The sequence below is a fragment of the Acomys russatus genome, chromosome 18, assembly GCF_903995435.1.
Source record: "Acomys russatus chromosome 18, mAcoRus1.1, whole genome shotgun sequence".
In the NCBI taxonomy this organism is placed as follows: domain Eukaryota; kingdom Metazoa; phylum Chordata; class Mammalia; order Rodentia; family Muridae; genus Acomys; species Acomys russatus.
In genome coordinates, this window is record NC_067154.1 from 671,912 (window position 1) to 693,390 (window position 21,479).

Consider the following 21,479-nt stretch of genomic DNA (forward strand, 5'->3'; position numbering starts at 1 on the left):
TGCAGGCACACTGGCTGTGTGCATTTCATTTCTTTCCAGATTTTGCTTAGGTGAAATTGTTTGGAGTAGTTTATTTTAGGCATATCTAAGTACAGCACAATTCGGTGGAAGCTTTGATGGTGATAATTGACTTAGTCCCGTGTGCACAAGAAAGTACAAAGTAAGCTACATAAAGATCAGCTGTGACTACATGGACGCTCTTTCCGAGTACAGGTGGCATAAAGATAGCTTGTATAGACTGAGAAAAACAGGCTCACAATAAGGATGGAGGATCCGGTCTCAGCCACATAGCTAATGCAGAGGTCACCAGATTAGTAACCGCTACTGCGCCAGCCTCCAGAAGATACACAGCAATCAAGGGACAACTGCCTGGTACAAGGTGACACCTGTCTGTAATCCCAGCCCTGGGGAGGTTGAGGCAGGAGGATTGTAAGCTTGAGCCAGCCTGGGTCACACAGCAAGATGCTGTCTCCAAACAAAACCATGGGCATGTAGAGCTGGGAGCGTTCTTAAGAGACATGCTGAATGGGAAAGCCCACGTTCCGTGTGTTCCCTGTCACGGCATCTGAGAATAAAGCACAGCATAGCAGTGACAGGGATCAGGCTGGGGCGTGGCAGAAGGCTGAGTGTGGCCACAAGGGGGTGTTCTCTGGGGCACTGGGATGCTCTGCCCTTTTCTGTGGTGGCAGTCTCACAGTTCTGCTTGTGGTCACATCACATGGTGTCCATGAATCAGGCTGACTCCAAATGACATCTGGGACACAGTGCCATTTTCCAGGCTGTTGCACTGCACTACAGTTACCCAACATGCTACTTTCAGGGTGCTAGGTCTCAGGCCCTCCATATGTCTAGAAATGAGGTCTACAAAGCAAGTCCAGAGAAATCCTGTCTTGAAACACACACACACACACACACACACACACATCAAAAACAAGAACACCAAACACACACACACACACAAAACTCTTTCCCTAATGGAGCGGCCATGTTGGCAGTTTCTGTTCTGCACCCCTTCATGGCAAACAAGTCAAAGGTATACAAGATGGTTTGGTAATTTTTGTGACTGACAATCCTGTCAAAATTGGGGGAAAAATAACCCCTCTCTCTGGAAAAGAATGTCTTGCTTTGTCCAAAAGAATGTCAGTTGGCCAATACAAGTCATATGTCCCCTACGCCCACACTGACCACTAATTCTCCAGGAGGAAGCTGCTGTAGCCACTCGTCCTTGGGCAGTTCCACAACTGACCTGTAGGGGAAGAGAAATTATCTCTGTTGTTAGACACCTGTGCAGGGTAGTTTTGTCCGTGAGGTTTCAGGAATCAATCATTCCGACAGTTTTTCATAAAAGAATAACATGAGCACTGAAGTGAACTGAAAAAGGGGGTCACTGATAAGGGGGCACAGCCACAATTCAGTTCAGCTGTGTGCTGGCTAGTTTGTGTCAATTTACGTAAGCTATAGTCATCAGAGGAGGGGGCGTCAATAGAGAAGATGCCTCTATAAGATCAGGCTGGCGGGGCTGGAGAGAGAAGGGCCAGTGTTAAGAGCACTGACAGCTCTTCAAGAGGACCGAAGATCAATTCCCAGCACCCACATGGCAACTCAGAATTGTCTAACTCCCAAGATCTGATACCCTCACACAGACACGCATGCAGGCAAAACACTAAAGCACATAAAATTTAAAAAACTAATAAATAAATAATAAATAAATAAATCAGGGGCTGAGCAGTTGTCCCTTGATTGCTGTGCATCTTCTGGAGTGTGGATGGAGGTAGATAGCTTTAACAGCAAGAATCTAGCACACTCCAGCTTGTTGCTTGGTTATGAAGTCTGGTTTGGCACTCGTCCCTTTCGGTCTGGAGTGAGGTGCTGAGCTGACCCACAAGCTGGGGTATCAGTGCTACATTCATCTGAGCTCTCAGAGCTGACAGGAGGTGGATACCTGGTTGCTTGGACCAACCTGCTTCACAGTAGCTGCCAGGACACTCCCAGCCCACAGTGCGGGAAAAGCTGCCCGTTCTGTTTTCACAGGCATTGAACAATTAGACAGCTTCTAACATTTCTTAAGTCCACGGCCAGGGTTGGTACAAGAACCCCAACCTCCTAAGAGAAATTAAATCAGGAGATTCCCAGTCCAGGGAAGAGGGAAGGGAGGTTTTTCAACAGGAAGAGAATCAAGTGGGAAAGGGACATGTCACTTGGAGTCCTTTATTGTAGTATGTGAATTTAGGTTTCACAGTCCAGCCCAGAATCATAGTTCGTATAGCAGCGGAACTCATTGGCCAAGTTTCGGGAGTGTTCTGGAATAAACTTGCACATCTTCACACCTAGGAGCTGAGCTGCCTGCTCTTCCATGATGGCTCCTGTGAAGAAGAAACCAAGAGAGCTAAGAGTCAAATCCAACCCTAAGCACGGCTGCTCGGAGCTACGAGGGGCTCTAGAGTAAGACAGAGAAATGGGGCACAACCCTACTGCACATGCAGGTAGGGGACAATCCCAGTGCACACAGGTGGGGACAATCCCATAGGACACACAGGTGGGGACAATCCCATAGGACACACAGGTGGGGACAATCCCATAGGACACACAGGTGGGAACAGTCCCACTGCACACACAGTTGAGACAATTCCACTGGACACACAGGTGGGGACAGTCCCACTGGACACAAGTGGGGACTATCCTAATGGACACACAGGTGAGACAATCATTCTGGACACACAGGTGAGGATAATCTCAGTGGTCACACAAGTAGGGGACTATCCTACTGCACTCACAGGTGAGGACAGTCCCACTGCACTCACAGGTGGGGACAGTCCCACTGCACACAGGATACAGTCTTTTATTCCTTTAGTTCCTCTAATATGTTTATAAAGTGCCTACGTCTTCCAGTTCTGTCTATTGTGTGTCTGTGTGTGTTGTGTGGTGCACAGATGTGCTATGTGTGAGTGCACCTATGTGCCCATAATGGTGGTGGCTATGCAGAAGGAATAGCTAGCATGTATCCATGTGCATAGGTCAGACCACGGTAAACACGTCATGTGTGCCACATCACTCAATTCACAATGGCCCTCTGGGCACAGAGAGGTCACATGACGTGGTTAGGGTCCTGCAGTAAGTGGCAGATTCAGGATCCAGTTCCAAGATCTCTGCAAATCTTAAACCCGACACACGACAGAGGCTCTTAAAGGGTGTACAGGTGCACCCACCTGTGCATAGCAGAATCTTGCCCTGGGTCAGGAACCGGATTGTTTCAGATGTCTTCCTGAGACACTCTTCAGACAGATAAGGAGGATCTGCAACCACAATGTCAAAACTGTGCGAGGTGACTCTTCCAGGCAGGTCCAGTGGGTTATTGTAATCATAGAAGATGAATTCCTCCCCATATATGGCGAATCTTTTGTCGTATTCAAAGATGCATGCAGAGACGTGCTCGCGGCGCAGCTCCTGCAGCTTCTGGTACACGCTGGGCGCGCTCACACACGCTATTCTGGAAGCAAGAGCAGAACTTGAGATCACAAATGAGGCAAGTTACAACTTTTTAAAAGGCTCTGTGCTCAGATTTTGTTTTCTTTCTGATTCTAGGAAAAAGGTATTTTAATTTAGCTCCACTTAGGACTTAAAAGAAGATTCCTTCCCCCCTTACTGAGCATGCTATCCATATTTCCACATACAGGAAACGTACACGCACCCAGTGGTCTCCACGCTATCCACCATCCATGTGAAGCCTATAACTTACCTGACTATGCATCTGCGGCTTTGGCATCTGGTCCCTTTCCAAAACAACTAACATGTATGTAACATGCTCGTCCCTAGAAGGCAGATCGCACGATGGCTTAAGGTTCATTGCCTTTGAAGACATCACACATAAGGCCCCAGTCCATCTCCTCAAGTCTCACCACCTTAAGCCACGGTGTGAGGTTTTGTGACGCTGCCCTATTGAGTCTGCAGGCTGTGTCTGTCAGTTCACACAGTCAGTAGGGCATCACGCACAGTGGCTATATTTCATATCAGACGAAATTACACCAAATCTCAGTATTTGTAAACAGCATTTACTACAGGTGCTTAAGCTTCGAGCTTTCTTGGTGAGATCAGCAAACATACTGTGCACAAGAGTGTTAGCACTAGAAGCCTGTGCTGTGTAGGAGCCACTAATAACAGAGTGCAGTTTAACACTGACAGCTCCCACTTTTGACCTGAGTTCCTTAGGTCCAAAGAAAAACTCTGAAAATTAAGCACAGGATTATAAACTTGCCAGCTCTGCATGAAGAGAGAATTCAAAGATGCCTTTCTGGCTAATACAGAAACCAACGTTTTCCTAAACAAAGGAAGCTCATCTCTCTTTTTCTTAAAAAATATATGTATGTATTTATTTATTTATATGAGTGCTCTGTCTGCATGTACACCTGATGGTTAGTAAAGAGCATCAGACCCCATTACAGATGGTTGTGAGGCACCACGGGGTTGCTGGGAATTGAACCCAGGACCTCTGGAAGAGCAGTCAGTGCTCTTAAGTTAACCAGAAGTATCTCTTCAACCTTTCTTGTTGTTTTATTTTATTTTTTATGTATGTGTGTGTATGGGTGTATACATGGCCTCCATGCATGCATACACAGTCTTCAGAGGCCATAAGAGGGTGTAGATCCTTTGGAACGTGAGTTACAGGTAGCTGTGAGCTGCCATGTGAGTGCCAAGAGCCTCGTGCAGGGCCTCTGCAAGAGCTGCAAACACCTGAACTTCTACCCATCATCTCTCCAGTCGGACTCAATTCTCACAGAGGCTGTGAGGGCTCTACAGGCCAAATACTCACACAGCAGACAGGAAGTCCCCCTATGGTTATGTACTTTGTCCTGGGCAGGACGGGAGCCCCATTGTACATGCCTTAGCACTGGGCCAAAAGGCAGAAGGGGCCTTGAGGCAGGAGAGAATGCTACTGCTCAGTGAAAGTGAGCAGCAGCTGAGGCCGAATGCCCACAACAGCGCTTAAGGAAGAAGGGAAAACAAAGCTATTCTCTGAAGGCTCGCCTCCCAGCAGGTCACACCTGGGCAGTTCTGAAGTGAATGCTTCAGGCAGGGCAGTGGCAGCACTGCAAGGAGGAAGGGCTGGCTGTGGTGGTGTACTCTGTAATCCCAGCACTCAGGAGGCTGAGGCAGGAGGGCTGCTGGGAGTTCTAGGCCGGTCTTGGCTACACAGCAGTTCCACAGCAACCAGGGCTACAGTGTGGGCTTCATCTCAACCAACAACAATAACAACAAATAACGAGAGAAGAGCTCAAAGGAGAGGAGGCTAATAGTAGAGGTTTGCAGGCGGTGGACTCAGAAGGACCGCATGCAGACACCTGCAGGCGACCTCACGCAGGTGACTCCTCTCTGCCTCGGCAGCCACTTTACTAAGTAGGGGATAAGCTCTTAATAGCAGCTCTCCATCATGCTCCCCTCCAAGGCTCAGGGAATCACTGGGGAGGGGGAAGAAGAGTGTGAAAGAATGGAAGAGCCATAGGTGGTGGACGAGCAAGAAAGCGGTGTTCTCTGAACAAAGAAGGCAGCTAAACACACAGAGTCACAGCATTTGAGACAGCATGCTCAAGACTTGTGCAGAGAACTGGGTGTGTGTGAGCTCAAAACTAGCTTGGTCTACAGAACACAATTCAGGACAGCCAGAGCTCCATAGTAGGATGCTATCTCAAAACAAAAACAAAACAATAACACAAAACAAAACAAAAACCTGTGTAGGCTCAGGCTAGACAAAAATCCCAGCGGGAAAGCCAGTTTTCTTTAAGGCTACAGGCCCTGCTGGTTGGCCACACGCCAGTGAAGGCCATAGTCCATACAAACTCTACCTGAGGGGTTAAAAAAGAAAAGAAGATATAGAGGTGGGGGGGGGGGTACACCTGGGAGGAGTAGGGCAATGAATATAATAAAAATGCATTGTACAAAATTCTCAAAGAACTAATAAAAATGAACTCAAACAACCCTCCCTTCAAAAAACCAAAATTTAAAAAAAATGTAGAAGATAAAAGTAACTGCTCCCCAGAGATGTGAGCACAACAGTGATGCTGGCGAGGCACAGTGGGGACGGCACACAGCACTCACTGCGTGCTGCTCCTCCAAACACTGAACTCACAATGTCAGGCTTGGTGGTACACACCTAAATTCCAAGTGCTTGGGGTGGGGGGATAAGAAGATGAGACCCACTTAAAAATAAAGTTGCTTCTGAGCTGGAGAAATGGCTCAGAGGTTAAGAGCACTGTCTGCTCGTCCAGAGGTTGAGTTCAATTCCCAGCAACCACATGATGCCTCATAACCACCTATAATGAGATCTAGTGCCCTCTTCTGACAGGTAGGCACACATGCAGGCAGAATACTGTACACATAATAAATAAATCATTAAAAAGAAAGGTGCTTCCAACTAATATTTAATGATAAAACTAGTGGGGAAATCCAAATTAGCTAAGAATATATCATCATCATGTGTAATAGCGTCAACCTTCAAGGTCTGTAGAAATCTGTATTCGGAGCCTTGGTCTCTGGCCTTAGAAGGAGGCTGAGAGGAAGCTGGGTCATTGGGAACGGTACTTCCTGGCTTTGCTTCCTGGCTACCTCTGCCATATGTGCTGCTTGCCACAGGCCAACTCACTATGACCGAAACCTCCTGAACGAGCCATTATCTCAAGTGTTTATCATCAGTGGTCGAAACTCAACGAGCTAAGAAAAACCAAATGAGCAGCAGCGTAGAATCAAAAGACTTCCAGCTGCAGAAGACGTATGGAGCACACTCAGTCAGATGCACTCCCTCATCAGGTCTCGTAAGCAACAAGCAAAATCTCACAGTGTTTTTGTTGTTTGGGCATAAATTTCTGAGAGCAAAGGGAACAGGACAGGAGAGTAAAGTGGCTACACTTAGGAAGCTGAAGAGCAGACAGGTGGACGGTGGTTGGCTCTGTTGGCCTGGCGTTAGCAGCTAGGGGAGCTGAGCAGTCCCCGACTTACGTTGCAGCATCCCCAGGGGCTCAGGGTAATGCAGACCCAGGAAACTCAAGACCTGGGAGTGAAGGTGGGGCTAAAAACAGAAGTTGTCGAAAGATCTATTTCAGAAGCAGCTCACTCCCAGGATTCTCTTTCATATCCCCATGCCCTGAAGTAACTGGAGAAACCTGGAGGAATGTTCTGTAGCTTGGGGGATGCTTGGGAGGGAAATGCCTGACACAAGACAACAGAGCGGTACCCTGTGGGAATTAGCAGAAGAGCATGCATCTAAGAGAGGCTCTGGCCCTCAACCCCAGCACCATGGGTGGCAGGTAGAAGAAGAGAAGTTAGAAGGGGCACAGTAAGCCACCTGGATGCTGAGCATCCTCCGGGAGATGGGTGCTATGTAACCTCCAGCAGGAATTAGGAGACTCTTGCCTGGACCTCCAACCTCCACACTAAGACCTAGGAGCTTAGTGGGAAAGAGCTCATCCTGCTCCCTTCACTACAGAGACCACAGCAGAAGGACAAGGCTGGGAGTGCAGCTCACTGGCAGATCCTGAAATTACTCCCCCGCACAAGCCGAACAAAATGAATAAATGAGGTCTACCCTTAGGTCAACTCTCTTAGCTTTTAGTGTCCCACCTACTCTTGGGTATGGAAGTAGAGGCAGGGCTTAGCAAAAAGACAAGGAGAGCAGCTACAGCCCAGCAGAAATCACTTCAGCAGCAGCCAAGGGTGTGCAGGAAGGTGTAGTGGATGTACTCATGTTTTTGTTTTGATCCCAAGTGTGGGATGGGGAACAGACGAGTGAGACATCAGGTGATGTTTATCCACTAGAAGACGAACCACCTCATGTAGGCGGGTTGGTTTTTGCCAGCTGAAACACATCTTAGTACAGACTCTGAAAGATTATATATATGAGCACAAGATAGGAAGCGGGCCTTTTTGGGTCTTGGTATTGTTTGGCTGTTCATAGCTCCACTCCCAGACGCTCCTAGAGAGAACCGTGTCAGACAACGCTTCAGGGCTCCGGGTTCCTGCTGCTGTTCCAGGTTCCAGAAGCAACTTTGGTGGAATTGCTGGTTTACTGAAATGCTGTCGACTATGCCAGAAACTGAGTCCCAAAAGGTCTACTTCTGTTCCCATTAACCTCTTTTCTCTCTTATCTAGGGTAGGTGGGTTGAAAGGAAGGTATCAGCATTAAATAACCTCAAATGAGGGCTGGAGAGATGGCTCAGTGGTTAAGAGCACTGCCTGCTCTTCCAAAGGACCAGGGTTCAATTCCCAGCACCCACATGGCAGCTCACAACTGTCTGTAATGCCAAGATCTGACACCCTCACACCAATGCACATAAGTTAAAATTAAATATTTTAAAAAAATAACCTCAAATGAAGTAGGTTTGGAAAATGTTGAAGCCTACAGGTGGTGCCCAGTGTGCTTTAACTTCTAATGTTGTGGAGGAAGACGCAGGTTTTGAAGATATGCAGAAGCTGTTTCAGGGTGTCAGCAAAATCACAGCTGCTGTTGCAAAGTTCTTTCCTGCTTTACACCCAGAGGGAATTTTTGTTTTGTTTTTTTCTTTTGTCTTTTTACTGTATTACATTTTTTAAAAAGATTGAAAGACCGGTAAGATATGACAACCAGAAGGGTCAGTAAATCCTATCATTCTGGAAAGGATTGCAGAGTTGGCTGTACAACTAGAGAAATTGTGGGTAAAGGCTGAGGTATTTGGAAAGCAAAGAGCACCATTGGTAAAGGGAAAACACCTAATAGCTGAGAGCCAGTGTTTCCCGCAATTGCTGCTCCGCCCTGTTCCACGCACCAGGTGTCCAGAGCACCAGTGTGCCGCAGGGGGCAGATAAAAACAGGAAGCCAGAGAGGCTGTAAGGGTTGTAGAGGATCAGGGAAGCAGGCAGGCCAAGAGGGCTTTGGAGACAAGTGCTCCAATAGAGGAATTCTCTAGGGCTACACAGACGCCATCAGCTTTTCCAGTCTTTGTGCAACATCTCCCTGCTAACGATGGTGGTGAGGCTCACGATGAGAGGGCATGGCATCCAGGAGATAAGCTAGATTTAAAGCATTTTAAAGAGGCTATTGTATGGTATGAAATGCATTCATGTTTTTTTTGTTTGTTTCTGGTTTTGGGGTGGTTTTGTTTTGTTTTTGTTTGTTTGTTTTTTGAGACAGAGTTTCTCTGTGTGGCCTTGGCTGTCCTGGACTCACTTTGTAGACCAGGTTGGCCTCAAACTCACAGTGATCCACCTGCCTCCTGAGTGCTGGGATTAAAGGCATGTGCCACCACGCCCCGGCTGCCTTCATCTTTTGTTAAACAAATGTTAAATAACTGGACTACACAGCATAGGATTGGAAGGGGTTGGTGTCAGCTGTGTTACAAGCTGCTCAGCAGTTACAGGGGTTATCATGGTGGAGAGATGAAGCCATGAGAATAGAACAACAAATATAACAAGGGGGATAAATGCTGTTACATATCAATTGCTTGGTGAAGGGTGTTATGCTGACTTAAGAGAACAAACCCGATCTGAAGATGTAGTAATTGAACAATGTCATGTTGCAGCCTTAAGAACTTGGGACATGGTTGAGGAGCCTGGTAAAACAACCACTTCATTTACTAAGGGACTGCAAGGCCCTGGAGAAGACTTCACAGAATCTTTACAGAGATCGGGTTCCGCTCTAGATAGAGCCATCCCAGATCCTGAGACCAGACAGGCATTGACACTGATCATGGCGTGTGAGAATGCAAATAGTGAATATAAGAGAGCAATTAGTCCATTAAAGGCATGAGGGGCCCCATTAGATGAATGGGTGAGAGAGACAGGTAATATTAGCTCTCAGGAGCATCAGAACAATATCATAGGACAAGCTATAGCTAGGGGTCTCAGATATCAAAACACCAGGTGCTTTAACTGTGATATTGGGCCATTTACAAAGATACTGTAAGGTATCAAAATAACAGGTGCCCTCACTTTGGAGTAAATGGTACTTGCAGAAGAGCACAAGGAGCTTCTGGCCATGATAGTAATGATATGCCAAGACTTCCAGGGTATTGTAGCCACAGTGGGAAGGGAAAACATTTGATCTCATTTGATCTAGGGATTGTCGATCCAAGAGAGACACATGAGGAGGGGCCTGTTATCTCGAGCCCCTGTAGCAAACAATACAAGCTGTCTTTTTTGGGGGGGGGGGTGGTCAGCCAGGAGGTAACAAACTTGCAGGAAAATGAAGACTAGGTATTGATGATTTAATGCTACTAAAGGCAGCACAACTTTGGATCTGGCCTCAGATAAACTTCTTACACTATCCCCACAGGTTGAATGTTACAAAATAACCACTGTTATTTACAGTCCTTAACCTTCAGGGACAGTAGTAATAATCTTGGGAGGAAGTGGATTAACTTCCCAAGGCTTTATTGTGCATCCCAGTATTATAGATGGGGACTGTAAGGAAGAAATTAAAATCATGGCATATGTAAAGAAGGAGATGCAAATTAATGCAGGGGATAGAATTGCTCAGCTGTTACTGTCTCCTTACATCAAGGGCAAAGGCACTCCAATAGAAAGAACAGATGCAGTTGGCAGTACTGGAGACGTGTGTTCTGGCAAACAATGGTTAATGATCAGAGACCTAAATTAATGGAACAAATGCATGGTATTGAAATAGAAGGTTTGGTGGATACAGGTATCACGATCCTTTCTCAAAAGTATTGGAAGCCAAACTGGCCACTTCAGAAGGTTTATACATAATTTATAGGAATTGGTAAACTATCTCAAATAGGACAAAGCGTATGGTGGATTAAGTGTGTGGGACCAGAGGGGCAAACAGGGGAGCTGAGGCCCTATGTGGCTGACATACCCATAAATTTATGGGGAAGGGATCTTTTACAACAATGGGGTACTCAAATTAATATTCCTGTAATCACAGAGACAGACAATGATGAAATTAGGGGTGAAATGGTCAGTGCTTCTGGGGAAGGTATTGATATGTGTAATCATAAGCTGTGCCCATTGCCCAAACACAGAACTTCATGGGTATTGAGTTTCCAAATTTATAAAAAGGGCGACTGCTGATATACCAACAGCCTTGCCCCTAACGGGATATCAATCAGACCTGTGTGGCGAGAGCAGTGGCCCATAGCAAAAGAAAAACCGCAGGCACTTCAACACCTGGTCCAAGAGCAGCTGGAGGCTCGCCGTATAGAAAAGTCAATCAGCCCGTGGAGTCCCCTGTGTTTGTTGTAAAAAAGAAATCAGGAAAGTGGAGGATGGTAATGGATTTAAGAGCAGTGGATAGAGTAATTCAACCAATGGGTCCTTTACAGCCTGGAATTCCTTTACCTTCTTTGTTACCTAGGTCGTGGCCTATAATAGTAATTGACTTAAAAGACTGTTTTTTTCAAAATAGCCTTCCATAAGCAGGATAGGGAAATGTTTGCTTCCTAGTACCTACTCTGAACAGTAGTAGTCCATAAAGAGCTACCATTGGAAGGCACTTCCACAGGGAATGTTGAATAGCCCAACTTTATGTCAATACTTTGTGTGACAACCGTTAGAAATAATTCATAGACAATTTCCTCACTCTATCATTTTGTTGCTTGATTCTGATGCAGATACTTTAGAGAAAATGTTTAAGGAAACACAAAGAATTCTGCCATGCTGGGGTTACAGATTGTTCCAGAAAAGAAACAAATAGGAGATCCAATTATCTATTTGGGCTATAAAATAATTCAACAAAAAAATTTGTCCACAAAAGGTACAAATCAATAGAGACCAGTTGCAAATTCTTAATGATTTTCAAAAATTGATAGGTGCTATTAACTGGCTGGGGCCTACAATTGGATTAGCTACTTGTGAGTTAAAGAACTTGTTTCAAACATTACAAGAGGATTCAGAGTTAAACAGTCCAGGGTGTCTAACAGCTGACGCAGACAAAGAGTTAACTCTGGTCGAACAAAGACCACAAGATGCATGTGTGGATAGAATTGATCCTAAGCTTGGTTGTATTTTGGTTGTTTTGCCTCCAACTCATTCTACTGAGCTCACTATGTAAAGGGAAGATAAAATCATAGGAAGGATTTTCTTAGCACATAAACAAAGTAAAAAATTGAAGACATACATAGAAAATTTTCTGAATTAATTATAAAAGGTAGAATAAGACTGCGTCAACTATCAGGAACAGATCCGGCAGAAGTTGTAGTGCCTCTTACTAATGATTATGTCATTTGGGTAATCAGTGAAGACTGGCAAGGAGCTTGTAGTAACTACTTGGGAGAAATTAATAACAAATACCTGAAAAGCAAACGTATTCAGTTTATAACAAGAACTAATTGGATCCGTTCTGGTATTGTAAAGAGAATACCAGCTCCGGAGGCACTGACCTTCTATACTTGACGCAGACAGGATGGGAATGACAGGTTATAAGTCAGACAAATAACTAATGTAATCAAAAGCCCATCCACCTCAGTACAAAAATCAGAATTGTGTGCAATCCTTATGGTGCTGTTAGATTTTCTGACACTCTTAAAATCAATACTGACTCCCAGTAAGCAGAAAGAGTTGTTTTGCAATATAGAAACTGCTGAATTTACTCCTGATAACTCAGAATCGCAACATGCCATCAGAAGTAGAAACTATCTTTGTATATTAGTGATATTCAGTCTCATACGGGATTACCAGGTCCATTGGCACAAGGAAATGAGGAAATTGACCCATTACTAATAGGAAATGTGTTAGAAGCATTAAAATTTCATGAAAAGCATCATGTTAACAGTAAGGGTTTAGTGCCAGGCATGGTGGCGCACGCCTTTAATCCCAGCATTTGAGAGGCAGAGGCAGGAGGATCCCTGTGAGTTCAAGGCCAGCCTGGTCTACAAAGGGAGTACAGGACAGCCAAGGCTAACACGGAGAGAGCCTGTCTCGAAAAACCAAAAAACAAACAAACAAAACAAAACCAGTAAGGGTTTAAAGAAAAAATTCACTATTACTAGGCAACAAGCCAAAGGCATAATTAAAAGTGTCCTACATGTTCTTTGTATAATCAAGCTCCATTGCCTGTCAGAAGTAACCCGAGGGGACCAAAAGGAATGAAATCTGGCAGATGGCTGTGTTTCATTTTGCAGAATTTGGAAAACAAAGGTACACACATCACATCGTTGATACACACTCAGGGCACCTGCTTTAAGTTCTGAAAAAGCTGATTGTGTAATTACACATTTATTGGAAATAATGGTAATTATGGGATTACTGGCACAAATTAAGACTCACATTGCTCCTGCATATGTATCCAATAAGATGAAATTTTTTTCGTATTATAATATAAAGCACATTACTGTATACCTCACAATCCTACAGGACAAGTAGTTGAGAAAGCTAATCGTACCCTAAGGAGAGATGCTTATTAAACAAAAAGAAAGTGTAAAGAGCCCCCCCCCCCCAGAGACAGATTAAATAATGCTTTGTTTAAATTCAAAAAGGGAACAGCAGCAGCTGAGAGACATTGGGTTATAGAAAAAAAACAAACAAACAAACAAACAAAACTGAGGAACTAGGACCAACCAATATAAGGATCTGTTGACAATGGATTGGAAACCTGCAAAAGTTTTGAGATGGGGGCATGGCTATGCCTGTGTATCTACAGGGAGTGAAAAAATATGGTCACTGACAAAACTCATAAAGATTAGATCTGACCAGGGTGTGGTGAATATAAACATGTTTTTGTTTTGATCCCAAGTGTGGGATGGGAAACAGACTCATGAGAGATCAGGTGACGTTTATCCACTAGAAGACAAACACTCCAGAAAACGCATCAGGGCTCCAGGTTCTAGTTGCTGCTCTGGGTTCCAGCAGCAACTTTGGTGGAATTGCTGGTCTGCCGAAATCCCACAGACTATGCCAGGGGAATGGCTCCCAGGATCTGAGTCCCAAAAGGTCTACTTCTCCTGTTCCCACCAACCTCTTTTCTCTCTCCCATCTAGGGTAGGTGGGTTGGAAGGGAGGTGTAAGAATTTAAGAACCCCAAATAAAGCAGGTTTGGAAAAGGTTGAAGCCTACAGGAAGGGGCCATTACACATGTGTTGAAAGCTCAGTATCAGCTGGGGTGTCACTTTGAGGGGGGGAGTGGATACTTGGTAGGGCAGTACAGCTGGAGGGCTCAGGTCACTGAGGATAGGCCTTAGGATGAGAGAATCGTATCCCACCCTCAGGTAACGAAAGTTTCAGGAAGAATAAAAAACGATGCCACGCACATTCAGCAGCAGTGATGGGGGGAAACATAACTTAAAATAACCTCCAAACCAAACATGGGCTACAAGAAAGAAAGGGCTACCTTTGGGGCTCCCCGGGGTCCAGTTCAATAGAGGAAAGTTGCACATCAAGACACTGAACACCAGCCAGGTGGTGGCAGCACACCCCTGTTATTCCAGCACTCAGGAGACAGAGGCAGGCGGGTCTCTGTGAGTTCGAGGCCAGGACAGCCAAGGCTACACAGAGAAACCCTGTCTCAAAAAGTCAAAGACTCCGAAAGAGACGATCTTAAGCATGCGTGGGAAGGGAAGGACAAAACAGGTTTTCTACCAACACTCAAAATTATGTCAGATTTCCTTTCTTTTTGAATGTTGGGTTTCTTAACAGTGACAAGCTGGAATTAGACACTCAGCAAAACTACTGTAGTTCAGAGAAAGAGGCACCTGTAATCTCAGCACTTCAGAGATGAAGGCAGAAGGATCAGGAGTTCAAGACCAGCCTCAACTCCATAAAGAGTTTGAGGCTAGCCTGGGCTAGATCAATCTCTGTCTCAGAGAGAAGGGTGGGGGGAGTGGGAGAGAGGCTACAATGAAAAGATTCCCCAGTGTTCCCTGGACTTTCCATGGAAGCAGTCCTATTTTTTTGTTGTTTTGAAACAAGGTTTCTCTGTGTAGCCTCTGGCTGTCCTGGAACTCACAGAGATTTGCCTGCCTCTGCCTCCCAAGGGTGAGGATTAAAGGTGTGCGTGTGTCATCACCAGCTATGGAGTATTTCTTAGTAAGCCATGAGCTTCAAACCATGCGACAATATTTACATATTATAATTCAAACTTTTAAGAAACCACCTTAAGACTTGATACCCTATGAGAATATACAGGGGGAGGTAATCCCCCTCAGGAACAGTCATAGGGGAGGGGAATAATGGGAAAATGGGGGGGGGGGGGAGGAATGGGAGGATACAAGGGATGGGATAAACATTGAGATGTAACAAGAATAAATTAATAAAAATAAAAATAAAAAATAAATAAATAAAAATTTAAAAAAAGAAACCACCTTATTTAGGAAAAACATTCAAATATTCATTCATACATTTGCCTGTGCCTAAGTGACATGATTGTGTTTCCATGCATTCCTCAAACTTCAACTAGAAGAGAAAAAGAAACAAATTTGAATCTCACCTGCCACCTTCTCCAGCAGCAGCGATGGCCTCCTGTGCAAGCCGCAGAGCAGTGTCCTCACTATACCAGAACTGGCTCAGCTGCTAAAACAGGGACAGGTGACACCATCTTAGGACTCACATAAATGCCTCTCAGCTTGTACCTCCTAAACCAGTGTGCATTTCTAACTTGTCATCAATTCCCTTTTCTTCTAAGTTATTTAAAACAGGTATGGTCCCCACTGTGTCAACAGGACATACACACCAAGTACCAGTGGCTGCTAATGTCAGAGCTAACACTAATGACCAGCCAACACGCTCTCGATGGCAGAACATGCTGAGGATGCCTGTGGTTGGCCAGCGGTTTCCACAGCTTCCCCTGGCTTCACCTCCCCCGTGGTTCCTATGTCTCTTGTTTGTTCGTTACAGCTGTGATTTGCTTTTAGTTTTGATGTCTTGTTTCCTCCTGATGGGTGACTGTTAGGGCCAGGGTCAGGTCTGGTTGTCCGTGTTACATAGGAAGGATGTTGTTCATGTGGAAAAACAGTTTGGTTTCCCTCTGTGGTCAGCCCATTTCTCTCATGATATGTACTTTACTAGCTAGTCATTTCCTTAACACTCCTCCTGGGTTTTCTTTACTACCCACATCCAGGGTTCTTGTGTGTGTGTGTGTGTGTGTATGCATGCACATGTGCATGTGTGTGCGCATGGATGTGTGTGCATGCATGTATGCACGTACATGTGTATATTGCATGTGTGTGTGCATGTATGTGTATGTGTGTGCATGTGCACATTCATGCCTCAGTATTAAACACAGGAATACATGTATGTGCTAGGCAGTGGTCTATCAGTGAGCTATATTCCTAGTCCTTGGTTATTTTTTGTTAGTTTGTTTTTGAGATGGGTGTCTCACAGTATAATCCAGGCCAACTTTGATCTACTGATCCTCTTGCCTCCTGAGTGCTCGGATGGAAAAAATTCACTCCCCCTTAGGATGTTTCCTCAATTTTATCAACAAACTAAATGAAAGTCCCCAAATTAGATAAGTAAGTAATGGGACTGAACTAGCTTTTGTTCATGCGTTTATATAGTTTATGCAACAGTCATATACTACTTTTAGAGTCAGCAAAGGACTATGTAGTATTCTAAAGATTAAGCAGAGGAATAGCCCACCTAAGGGATAATACTTCAAATTCATGCTCTGTATCCAGAGAAGAGCACGTTCAAAGGAGAGAATTCATAGAGAAGTCAGGTGTGGCGTGCACACCTGTAATCCCAGCACTTGCAGGTAGAGGCAGAAGATCAGAAGTTCAAGGGCAGCCTTGAACAAAACAACAAATAGAAATGTACACAGAAAGAAAGTTGCGAGAAAGAGGCGTTTGATTAGGGGGAACATGCAGAGTCATGGAAAAGAAACATTTTCATACTGTGGGTTTAGTGGGGTTAGGGTGGTCAGAAACCTTAAAGATCTGAAGTGGCACAAAATGCAAAAATTGGAAGAAAAATCAAACAAGATATAAGACCTTTCTCCATTTCCCAAATGACAGGAAAAGATGGGCCTGTCTGTCACAGTCAACACAGACAAATGTAAGACCTTTTCACTCAACAGATACTTCAAAGTCCTTATGTGGGGGTTTTACTCAACGGCTTTGTTTTTTATTTTTTTAATTTTTTAAAGATTTATTTACTTATTTTTATACAGTGCTCTGCCTGCATGTACACCTGCAGGCCAGAAGAGGGCATCAGATCATGTTATAGATGGCTGTGAGCCACTATGTGGTTTCTGGGAATTGAACTCAGGACCTTTGGAAGAGCAGTCAGTGCTCTTAACCTCTGAGCCATCTCTCCAGCCCCCCAGTTTTATTTTTTAATTTCTACTTTTTTATATGGCTAAAAAAAACCATACAAAATATATAAAACTAGAAATTAACCTATTCTTGTTTTTTTTTTGTTGTTTTGTTTTTTTGTTTTTCGAGACAGGGTTTCTCTATGTAGCCTTGGCTGTCCTGGACTCGCTTTGTAGACCAGGCTGGCCTCGAACTCACAGAGATCCACCTGCCTCTGCCTCCCGAGAGCTGGGATTAAAGGCATGCGCCACCACGCCCAGCTCAATTAACTTATTCTTAAAAATTCTCTCAGAACTGAGCGTGGTGGCACATACCTTTAGTCCCAGCATTTGGGAGGCAGAGGAATGTGGATCTTTTTGAGTTTGAGACCAGCCTGGTCTACGAAGCCAGTTCCAGGACAGCAAGGGCTGTGGTTAACATAGAGAAACCCTATCTCGAAATATCAAAAACAGAAACAAAAACCTCTCATCAATTTTTCATTGTATGTTTGGGTTCAGCAACCCCTTTTACTGGAAGGATGCTTTTTTTTTTTTTTTTTTTTTCTCCACCAGGCCTGCTGGGCTCTAGCCTACCCAAGAGCAAAGCATTAGTTACTTATGGACAGGACGCTATTGTGCCACTACCTGCAAGACCCCTCCTCTGGTCACCAGCCAACCTGCTAGGCAGGCCAGGAGAATCTGCACACGCTATGCTAGGCCGTCCGCTGTCTGCTGTCTGCCTTTGCTCCGTGTAGAGTTCTCAGTTCCCGAGTGCCAGGTGAAGGAGGAGACAATGTGACAATGACTCGGCAGTGGTAGGCGGCAGTGGTAGGCACTCCGCACAGGGCCGCACTCACTCACCCAGTTCTCCCCTATTGCCCCGACGCTGTACTTATCATCCCCTCCCAGGTTGGTGGATTGCTTCTGCTCAGCATAGAACTCCTGGAGAGCGGCTAAGGCGTGGGAAGAGAGCTGGGGGATGTCGTCATCTTCTGAATCACTCATTTCACAAGCTGTGTGCCACCTGCGGAGCAAGAATGTGTGTCGTATGGGCTTGTTCCCTCTGCCCAGCAAAGACAGGGTCTCTCGGTGTAGACCAGGCTGGCCTCAAACTCAAGGAGATCCGCCTGCCTCTGCCTCTCGAGTGCTGGGGTTAAAGGCGTGGGCCACCACTGCCGAATGAGAAGTGAATTTTATAAAGAAAACATACATATTTAAAACCTCCTGGGCCGGCGCGATGGCCTAGCAGGTGAGATCACTGGCTGTGTAACCCTGGTAACCTGGTAATCTTTGGGATCCCTGTAAATGGGGCTGGAGAAATCAAGAACTTCAGCTGCTCTTCCAGAGGATCTGGTTTTATCCTTGTCACCCACGCAGCAGCTCACAACCTTCTAGAACTCCAGTCCCAGGGAATTTGATGCCCACTTCTGGCCTTTGCTGGCACCAGGCATGCGTGCAGTGCACAGTCATACATTAAGGCAAATGCTCATACATACCAAATGCAAATAAATAAAATCTGTAAAAACACAAAGAGGTGAGGTGGCACGCATATACTATCCCAGCCCCCGCACTACTAAGAGACAGAGGTACAGATAGGAAGTAAATGCAGCAAAAATAAGAGAAACCCTGAAAGACGGTAGGATAGCCAGGCAGGGGGCGCACGCCTTTAATCCCACTTAGGGGCCCACTTAGGGGCAGAGGCAGGTGGATCTGAGTTTGGCCTGGTCTAGGCAGGTCCATGACAGGCAGGGTTACATGGAGACACTGTCTCAAACAACAAAGTAGGACTAGGAAGGAACCCTTTCCTGCAGAGTGGTCCTCTGACTTCTACCCAAGTGCAGAGCCACACACACACGCACACGCACACACATGGGCCTGCACACACACAGGGAGCGCTAATAAAAGCATCCACTCATACCCCTTTGAGTCTTTCTTTCCCAGTGGTCTTTAAGATTTTTCTATTTATTTCTGCCTTGGTGCACTTTCTACATGTCTCTAGCACTTAGGGTTTTCTGAGGTTCTTGGATCTGCATAGTTTATAGTTTTGCATCAAATTTGGCAACAAAAAAACCCTTTGGCCATGTGGGTCTGGGTATGAAACTCAGGCCAGCAGGCTTGTCCACAAGAAACTTCACACAGGGAACCCTCTCCCCAGTTCCCCTAATTTTCACATTTGGCATTGCAGTTTTCATCTCTACAAACAGGACACCTTGTTCACATCTACACTTAAGATGTTCTAGTATATGTTTATTTTTTCAAGGCAAGGTCTCTCTGTGTCACAGCCCTAGCTGTTCTGGAACTTTCTTTGTAGACCAAGCTGGCCTCAAACTCAAAGGTACATACTTGCCTCTGCCTCTTGAGTGCTAGGATCATAGGTGTGTGCCAGTATGCTTGGCTTTTTGTTATTTTTTACTTAATTTTCAATATTTTCCTTACCTTTTTTTCCTTTTTAACGTGTATGGGTGCTTTGCCTTCACATATGTCTGTGCACCTCATGAATGCCTAGTGCCAAGGAGGGGTCACAGTACTTAATTACCTAGGGCCCAAACCCTCGAAAAACCTTATGTACATAGCCTAGACGCTCTGTAGCTTCTCACACTGAGGGTTATGACCTCATACGTGAGGTGTCATAGCTAAACGTGTATGGAGGTGAGGGTTAGCATCAGTAATAGGTGATTGAACATGCAACAACCACGTCAACTGAAAACCCAGCACATAATGAGCCGGAGGTGGTTTCATGCAGTGCCGTGTGGCATTTCACTACAGCCTTGGTTCTACACACACATGAGGCATGTGAGAGCACTTCAAACACCTCAGCTCAGACACAAGACCGGAACACACGACTGTGCTGTCTGCACCATGATGTTCCTGCTTACAGAACATACTGAATCACAACAAACAGACTTGATAGTTTCCTACTGGCATTCCTCAATACTTAAGAATCAATTAGGCCGGTCGCGGTGGCACATGTCTGTAAGCCCAGCACTCGGTCGGGAGGCAGAGGAAGGCGGATCTCTGAGTTCGAGGACAGCCTGGTCTACAAAGTGAGTCCAGGATAGCCAAGGCTACACGGAGAAACCCTGTCTTGAAAAATAAAAACAACAAAATAGAATCAAATCCATATTTCTGGATTGTACTGCATTAGGATATTTAACTTTAAAAACTGTTGTTTGTGAGGCTGGAGAAATGGCTCAGCAGTTAAGAGCACATGTTCTTACAGAGGCCCTAAGCTTAGAACCCAGCACGTACATTATGAGGCTGTGTGTAACTCCAGCTCCAGGGCTCCAGGGCCTCCTCAAGCCTCCTCAGGGACTTGCACACACCCACAAAAGGACACAGAATTTTTAAAATTGAAAAAAAAAAAAAATGCTGTCGTACCTAGTCGCTTGAGTTTCATAGTCATTTAATGAATTTTGCCTTAGAATTAAAATCCCTGAAATGACACTAATGAGACACCTACCATTCACAGTACATCCTTATTTGAAGTGTTCTTATTAACGACAATCATATCAACAGCTGACCACCTCTGGGAACTGTTGGAAACACTCTACATTCTGCAGTATTAAATATTCAGCAATGACTTAATTCACTATGTAAAAAGAATAAATAGAGTATGTCTATTAGTTGCAAATCTGTCTTTATGTTTAATAGTAAAGCTATATATACAGCAAAAAATTGCTTTAAAATAAATTTATGAGGGCCGGAGAAACGGTTTAGTAGTTAAGCGCACAGGCTGTTCTTGTAGAGAGAGGGCCTGGGCTCGGTTCCCAGCCCCCACGTGTTAGCTCATCTGTAACTCTAGCTCCAGGGCATCCAATGAGTTCATTTGGCTTTAGCAGGCACTTGGCGCGCACACACACACACACACACACACACACACACACAGAGTGCCCAATCATATACAATACAAAATGAAATGTATGGCTTCACACCATTGCCTTCTAACGTTTGTGCCAGAACTGAAAAGGAGCCTGCAATTAGCTGCACAGGAAGAGTCCTGCCAAGGTGTGTACTGGTGTGCCAATTAAAGTCTTGCACGAGGCTGAGGGCCACGTAGCAAGCAGCATTTGAGACCAATGCTGGTGAGGTGTCCCGAGGGAAGCTCATGGAAGCAGGGGACAACATGAACTGCCAGAGTCCAACATCACAGTCACGTACACAGATGGCCAAGTGGCACAGCTGGAACAGGTGTACAGATGTGGCACAGCTGGAACAGGTGTACAGATGTGGCACAGCTGGAACAGGTGTACAGATGTGGCACCAAGGGAACGTTGTC

The 21,479-nt window shown here is 45.2% G+C and overlaps 1 protein-coding gene across 1 annotated transcript; it reads right to left on the minus strand.

Annotated features, from left to right (window-relative positions):
- Window positions 1–2,116: 2,116 nt before the first annotated feature.
- Eef1akmt1 (EEF1A lysine methyltransferase 1) lies at window positions 2,117–18,364 on the minus strand. The gene is made up of 4 exons (XM_051160622.1): window positions 18,065–18,364; window positions 15,401–15,483; window positions 3,207–3,487; window positions 2,117–2,363 (listed from the first exon to the last, which is right to left on the minus strand). The coding sequence occupies exons 1-4, from the start codon at window positions 18,206–18,208 to the stop codon at window positions 2,227–2,229; spliced, it is 645 nt and encodes a 214-aa protein (XP_051016579.1). The 5' UTR covers window positions 18,209–18,364; the 3' UTR covers window positions 2,117–2,226.
- Between the last annotated feature and the right edge of the window lie 3,115 nt (window positions 18,365–21,479).